At 32.1% G+C, this 8,625-nt stretch overlaps 1 protein-coding gene across 1 annotated transcript; it reads left to right on the top strand.

Moving 5' to 3' along the window:
- Positions 1–7,805, top strand: LOC134702022 (fibroblast growth factor receptor-like 1). The gene is made up of 4 exons (XM_063563130.1): positions 1–84; positions 1,456–1,636; positions 2,555–2,661; positions 7,768–7,805. The coding sequence occupies exons 1-4, from the start codon at positions 21–23 to the stop codon at positions 7,803–7,805; spliced, it is 390 nt and encodes a 129-aa protein (XP_063419200.1). The 5' UTR covers positions 1–20.
- Positions 7,806–8,625: the final 820 nt, after the last annotated feature.

Genomic DNA, 8,625 nt, shown 5'->3' with positions numbered 1-8,625 from the left:
TTTTGTAGTAAACACAAGTAATGATGGTTGGTTTCACGTTTAATGTGTTCATGTTATGTTGTACGTTTGTGATTGCAACTCATGGTAAGATTATTATATTTTATCGCACCACTGGTAAAATATCACGTTGTGATTGGTTTAGCGCCGACACGTCGTTAGTAAATTTCAAAGGGGGTTCATGACGTCACGTCTTCTGTTAATGCTGACGTCGTCTACTGATGTTGTTGTATTTCATTGTTTATTTTCTACAATATAAAACGGGGTAGGATAAGTCCTGCGTGCGATAAGTTCGTTATACGGTTCACTACTGACCCTCAACGAATCCATAGAGGGTGAATGAAATATATAGGGGACTCGGCCTACGACCTCACCCCCTATCGATTTTATTTACCCTCTATGGATTAATAGGGGTCAGTAGCGAACAAAATAACTTATAATGCAAAACTAATGGGGGAAAATTTACTGCTAGATGAACATGACAGATGCTGCGCCAAGGTAACTTTTTGAAGCATCTAAAGCAATACTGTTTCGATTATGTTTACTTTTTGAATAGTTTATTTCCATATGTTTATGTCCATATGTTTTATATTAAGTTTCTAGTTCATTTTAATTTTGTTTACTAAACACACTATTATCGCGATGATAAATGTAAAAATCATTTTTTTTATAAACCTGCAAACTCTGTTAGCTAAATCCTTTAGTACCATTTTGTAAACTAGTAATTTGGAGCATGAAACTAATTTTCACAATTTATTGACGTTTGAAATAAAGGAGATTTTTAAACACTAAAATATCCTGATAACGTTGAAAAAACTCTTTAAATAATCTTCCAGTCAACGCAAATCGGGAATGTGTCAAAAAGACATCAACCTGAACAACGAGCAGAACACAACCAAAGTCGACTTATGGGTCATACAGCGAGTGTATAGACATACTATCTGCTAACACTTTCTATTCAAGTTATAACTGTTTTGACCCGACATGATCACTGCTGTCTATCATGTAGTACGAAGTCTGAATATGTGTTAAATATAGTGAACGAATCTTGTAATCAACTAAACCTTGGTGTGTACAATATTGCATCTTTGTGTAAAATTGACTATTAAAGCATTTCATTAGGTATCAAAAAAAAGATGTGGTATGATTGCCATTGAGACAACTATCCACAAAAGACCAAAATTACAAAGACATTAACAACTATAAGTCACCGTAACTCCTACAATAATGAGCAAAGCCCATACCACATAGTCAGTTATAAAAGGCCCCGAGAAGACAATGTAAAACATTTCAAACGAGAAAACTAACGGCCTTATTTATGTAAAAAAATGAACGAAAAACAAATATGTACATGTAGCACATAAACAAACGACAACCACTGAATTAACAGGCTCCTGACTTGGGACAGGCACATACATAAATAATGTGGCGGGGTTAAACATGTGCTTGTATATTTAGGTATATCAATTACAAAGTATGCGGAGTTAGAAATGACCAAAGCCTGTATTGGACAAGGTGCAATGTTGTTTTGTGACGTAAGTGGAGACCCATTGCCTGATTATGAATGGTTTAAAGATGGAGTCAAACTAGAACATGGTGGTCGTTTTAACATCAGACGACATCCATCTGGATCATCAAGGTAATTCTCACAAAACCACATGACAAAACTTATGACAAACCACGTGAGTCAGTATATAAAATGCGGAATATAAAATTCTAAACTAAAAAAGGGACCGACAAATCTTTGACAATCTGTCAAAAAACTAAATAATTTACAAAAAACTACCAATTGCAATAAGAGCTGAAAAAAACAACCACTACATAAACAACCGGTGATTTTACTTACAAAGAAAAACAAATATTTTCAAACGCATTATATAATATAGGACGACTCTGTTTACCTTATAATTAGATGTTCCAACATCAGACATTGATCAGTAAGTGATTAACATAAATATTAATAAATTAGTAAAATGGCATTAGTTAAGGATTTTCTTATCCCAGATATAGATTACATAAGCCGTATTTGGCACAACTTTTTGGAATGTTAGATCCTCAATGCTCTTCAGCTTTATACTTGTTTGGCTTTATAAATATTTTGATTTGAGCGTCACTGTTGAGTCTTATGTAGACGAAACATGGGTCTGGCGTACTAAATTAATCCTGGTACATTTGATAACTATTAGTTATCGTGAGAAGTATGAAAAATGTTATTCTATATATAAAACGTCTGCAACTTACTGCTGAATCATGTCATATATATGTACCCCATATTCTTTGTTTTCTATTACCTGTATATTCGACATTTTACGATGAAATTCTATATATTAGAACTGTGCAGGATTTAACAAAATATTTCGTTGTCATGTTTTCCTCGTTATATTACAAAATTGAACAAGGTTTCTACCACAAACTTTAAGTGTGAATATATAAGACGCATAGATCTAAAGAAGAAGATAGAGATGTACCAAATAATCTTAATGTTGAAATATAGCAACTTTTTAGTTTTATTTGGACAATGTTTGCTGTTTAAATTACGATCTTTTTGATTTGGAAGGGTGATAATAGTAAACTTGAAAGATTCTGATAGTGGAGTGTATGTATGTAAGGCTTCTAATTCGGCGGGGACAGAAACCAGTAGTGGAAGGCTAAGTTTTACTACAGGTAATAATTTGCTGAATGAAGTGATAATTTTTACTTACTTTTGAACAGATTAAAATTCTTAAGTTTCAAATTACTATAAACTTCAGACATAAAAAGACTAAAAGTATCAACAATTTATATTATCTTATAGAAAATATACGAGACAAAATAGTTATATGTAACAATGAAAAGAAAAAAAAAACCTTTGAAATTAAAGTTACATTGTATGAAATTTTGTCATTTGATAGACAAGATTATTACCCTACAATCAATATACTGGATAATCCCCGCTTGTCATTTATAAATAAAGGCAACAGTAGTATACCGCTGTTCAAAACTCATAAATCAATGGACAAAAAACAAAATCGGGGTAACAAACCAAAACCGAGGGAAACGCATTAAATATAAGAGGAGAACAACGACACAACACCGAAACGCAACACACACAGAAACGGACCAAGCATCAGACAAAACACCACCAGAATAACAAATATAACATGAAAACTAAATACATAAATTTGGGACAGACAAGTACCGTGCCACGTCTTAAACACATATTAGGCAATGGGAATATTATTTTTTTTTGTGAAAACAGGTTTTTATGGCATATAACTTATTTGTTAACTGAAACGATAAATATGTGTCTTAATTAACGAGTCATGCTGATCTAGGATTCCCGAGTCTTCGTCTGATTTGTAAATCTACATACATATCACAGAGACATTACGTCGACTGGTTCCTTCAATGTTTTCACTTTGTTCGTATTTTAAAAATAGATTGTCGAGATTTGAACTTCAGTTATTACAGCTTTATTAACACACGATATTTCTTTACTCTTTTGCAGATTGCTAATCTAATGCAGTTGAAGTAAAATATTGTTTCATGCGAATACCAAAAATTAAAGTTATTTGCAAATACCACTCGTTTATCATTTGATTTTTCAAGATAATTGATAAAAATCGAAATAAATAGAATACGCAATCGAAATGCGAAATCCAGGAGAAAAAGCAGAATCCATCAACACAAATGAAATTACCATATTCATTTATTCGTTTTAAAGACAGCGATGTACTTTCAAACTTAAGAAAATATGTGAGCCAAGGCGCCGTGTTGAAGGCCGTACATTGATCTATAATGGTTTACTTTTATAAATTGTTATTTAGATGGAGAGTTTTCTCATTGGCACCACATCTTCCTATATCTATATAAGTAACAAAATATGTCAATACTGACGTTCTGACTACAAAGTTAGTGAAATCAATAGGAACTACACTATCTATCATGGAATTAAGATTATTTGAAAGCATGGCGTTTATTTTACTGATTGGGGATAAAAGTCCTAGTAGTCTTGGGCACTTGATGTCAGAAAATGGGATTTCAATTCGCCGTTTCAGAACCTAATGCATTCTGGGTAATATTTTCAAAAGCGTACACCAAAACGTAGTAATTGGTTAAAATCGTTCGAAACAATGTAAATTCAACCAATGACATAACGTTTTTTTTTTCATTTTGGAGTAAGAACAACGAGATTAACTATAATCCTTTAAATTCCGAAAAGGCAAATTGGTTTATTGTTCCTATTTCTTTATTTTCAATTCTGAGATTTTATATTTGTCTTAGCCGTTATTGGATTTTAATTTCGTAATCAATATTTAAAAATATAAAAATAGAGATATTTTGTATGAATGTCAATCAGTCAACTATTGACAAAGTTAGAATGATGTAGATGTAAGCAATTGAAGTCATCTGCACGGGATTCGACATTGAGAAAAAACCATACCATAAGGTCAGTTATAATAGGCCCCGATATGAAAAATATATAACAGGTCGATTTAGAAAACTAACCGGATAATTCATAACACAATCATAAAAGGAATACAAAATATGACCGAAATGATTCAACGACAACTACTGAACTACAGGCTCCTGAGTTTGGACAGGAACATAAACAATGTGACGGGATAAAACAAACTTCCCCTTACACCGTGATGTTACAGAAGAAACCATTAAAATCTGTCTTAAAAGACAAACTCGTCATAAGGATGCAAATGGAAACAAAGAAAAAAACCCAGAGTGAACATTGACGGGCACTTATACATCCCAAAAATAAAATAACACCAAAAACAGAGTTCTCGCAGTCATGGACAGACAATTCAAGGCGAATAAAGCCTTTTTATAACATCATGATGTATAGTTCTGGATACGTACGATAGTTTGTTATATATCAAAGGTAAACATATAGATATAGGAAGATGTGGTGTGAGTGCCAAGTAGACAACTCTCCATCCAAATAACAATTAAAACCAAAAAAAAAACCAACATACATGTAAATACACATACAACATACATGCTTCTATTTATGCATCTATCTAGGTGTGATTAACCATAGGTGTTCTTTTTATTTTTTGTGTCGTTCGGATTGTGTCTCAATTCATTTGAAACGAATAAGATATATGATATGAGTGCTTATGAGCTACTCTCCATCTAAGTGAAGCCGTTGAAAATGTTTACAATTATATTTCAAAATACCGCCTTCATCTCAGAGCCTTGATTCACAACAAACAGCAAGATATAAATGACGAGTGTAAATCAAACGAAAAAGGAAAACCAACGGTCTAATCTATATAAAAAAAATAAGTAACGATAAACACCAATCATCATTAACAACAAATAACAACCACTAAACGACATGCACAAGTCTTAGGACTTGAGCATAAACATGCACCGGGTTTAAATGTTTAACTTCCACCAACCTTCACCTAACCTGATACAGAATGTTTTTTGTGATAGTGTCTCTTTTTCGATGTGTGTTGTAGTATAATATATTATTAATGATTGACTGAATATAAATTGTCGAGCATTTATCGAAACTAAGACCTTACACCTATGCTTGGAACAATACGTAATTTTTAAGGAGTTATTTTATTGTTTAAATAGTAGTTACATTAATGGTACATTTTTCTAATGATGGTTTATCATTAGTCTTTACATAAATAACTTGTCTGGTATCTAAATCAAAATTTTTGGAAATGAACATATTTGTTTTCACTCGACTTGTTCGTTAATAAAGCTACATTAACGAAATTTTTTAAGAGACCAATGTTTCAACTCCCTCAGGCAAAGTTGACTTTAGAATAATTTGGCTATTTATTGTAGGTATTTTTGGCTTTGAGCGTTCCTGATAAAAGTAAATCCAGAAAAACAATTCGAACGTATCAAATTATTAAACGTGTTGTTTTCAATTTTTATACGCCCGTCGTCTTTTAGACGGGACGTATTATGGTATACCGTTGTCCGTCCGTCCGTCCGTCGTCCACACTTCGGACAATAACTCAAAAACACTTTCGTCAATTTCCATGAAACTGGAAGTGAATTGATTATATCTATTGACATAAGCTCCCTTTCGGTTTTTTTTAAATTTCAGATTTTAAGTTTTGGATTTTTGGGGCTTTATTCATAAAAAAAAGGGGGGGATTTTCAACACTTCGGACTATAATTCAAAAAGGCTTTCACCAAAGTCCATGAAACTTTGGTGAATTTTTTATATCTATTGATGTAAGCTCCCTTTCAATTTTATAAATTTCAGATTTTAAGTTTGGGATTTATGGGGCTTTATTAAAAAAAAAGGGGGGGATTTTTAACACTTCGGACAATAACCCTTAAAGGCTTTCACCAATGTCCATGAAACTTTGGTGAATTGTTTAAATCTATTGATGTAAGCTCCCTTTCAATATTTATAAAATTCAGATTTTAAGTTTTGGATTTATGGGGCTTTATTCATAAAAAGGGGGATTTTTAACACTTCGGACAATAACTCAAAAAGGCTTTCACCGATGTCCATGAAACTTTGGTATATTGTTTATATCTATTGATGTAAGCTCCCTTTCAATTTTTATAAAATCCAGATTTTAAGTTTTGGATTTATGGGGCTGTATTCATAAAAAAGGAGGATTTTTAACACTTCGGACAATAACTGAAAAAGGCTTTCACCAATGTCCATGAAACTTTGGTATAATGTTTATATCTATTGATGTAAGCTCCATTTCAATTTTTATAAATTTCAGATTTTACATTTCCGTGTTATGAATTTTTATGCTTAAAAAAGGGGGGATTTTCCAATTTTGGGACTATAACTAACACTTTCACAAAATTTTATGCAACTTTGATAAATTGTTTATATCTTTTGACCTTAATAGTGTCAATTTTTTGGTGCATTTTTATTTATTATTATTTTTTTTTTTTTGGGGGGGGGGGGGTATTTGACAGGCCTCACACTATTTCTAGTTGATCATATAAATTTATTCAAAGCATAAAAGACAAGTTAAAAGCGCAACGGGCGTATCATGCGCTAAAGTGCAGCCCTTTATTTTACATCACTGGATCGATACCTCTGCTGGTGTACTATAAGTTCCTGAGGATATCACCAGTAGTCAGTACGTCGGTACTGACATGATTAAACAAACTTTTTAAAAATTGTCCGACTTTTTTTCATCTGAAGAGTTGATAAATCATTTTATATAAACTAGAAATATTTCCAGGAATAATATGACCACATTTTAATTACGTTTATTTACTAAAAAATAAATGCTGCTTTGTATACAGAAAATCAAAGAGAAAACTTGATATAATACAAAAATAGGCACGCAGCGACAATTTTTCAAAAGAACCTTATAGACGTGAAATTACTATTTGTGCAGTAATGTTTTTCTCTTGTTTTTATGAAATAATGGTGTTCAATTAAGTTATCTTGTCGAGCATGTAGGAGAACAGATGTATTTTATATACAATTTCAAAGTCAAACTTTATTTTCTTCAATTAAGAATTCTCATTGAACCTTTTCAAACCCATGCTGATATCTTTTTTTTCAAATTTTCACCTTAATAGTTATCAAAAGTACCAGGATTAGAATTTAGTACGCCAGACACGCGTTTCGTCTAAATATGACTCATCAGTGACGCTCATATCAAAATATTTATAAAGCCAAACAAGTACAAAGTTGTAGAGCATTGAGGATCCAAAATTCTGAAAAGTTTAAGTTTAATAATCATTTGTTTAAGGAGAAATGGTTTCCAATTACATTCCTTGTACATTTATGTTATGTAAGACACCATATTGATATATTTCCAGCAAATTCTAATTCAGACCATAATCCTGTGCCATTATGAATGAAATTTGTTTCAGAATCTAAATGGTTATAATTGGCATTCTATACAAAAATAAAGACCTGGTGCAATTTAGAAACATGAACAATGGCAAAAAAAAATCTACCGCAAATTTATAGACTTGATCTTTCATATATCTCGTCTTTTATATATCTTCTTTCTTTATTTTTATTATAAACCAGCTTTGATAAGTGTTCGATATGACTATATATTTTTAGTACTGTTTTCGTACTATGAACAACCAAATTTTTTTGTAAAAAAAAAATCCGTTCTCCATTACTGTTTACCTTACAACAAATTGATATTCATTTTAAGTGTGAAATTTTTCTATTTGACGGTATTTTGTTTCAGACTACGGTTGTTTTGTACATCTCACCCCTTATTTTGTTATTTTGTATATACATTGTGTCGAAAATCAAATTTATTCGCTCGATATTTTTAGTTTAAACATATTTATTTATAGTGGATTGGGAAACAAGTTTTACAACTTATATTAATCCTTTTCCACTTTGCGGGTGCGAGTGCTGTCTTGTAGCGGCATTAGCCTACTCTTTTTCGAAATCTACAAGAGTGTCTTTAACGTGCAAGAGATATGACTCTCTCTTAACACGGGTCAGCCATTTATCGTCCCGATCCGACGGACTATCATCGTTTCCTTAAGACCATACTCGCAAATGGTGTCAAGGGAGAGCCGAAAATTGGATTCCTGAAATTTTCATCCCAAACGGGAATCGAACCAGGAACCCTTGTGTTAGTAGTCCGATGCCCTAACCACTACACCACGGCTATTCGCTCGATGTATATTCACTTGTTTGTGTTAATA

Source organism: Mytilus trossulus, unplaced genomic scaffold (assembly GCF_036588685.1).
Source record: "Mytilus trossulus isolate FHL-02 unplaced genomic scaffold, PNRI_Mtr1.1.1.hap1 h1tg000373l__unscaffolded, whole genome shotgun sequence".
Classification (NCBI taxonomy): domain Eukaryota; kingdom Metazoa; phylum Mollusca; class Bivalvia; order Mytilida; family Mytilidae; genus Mytilus; species Mytilus trossulus.
This window is presented reverse-complemented; position numbering and strand designations above follow the sequence as displayed.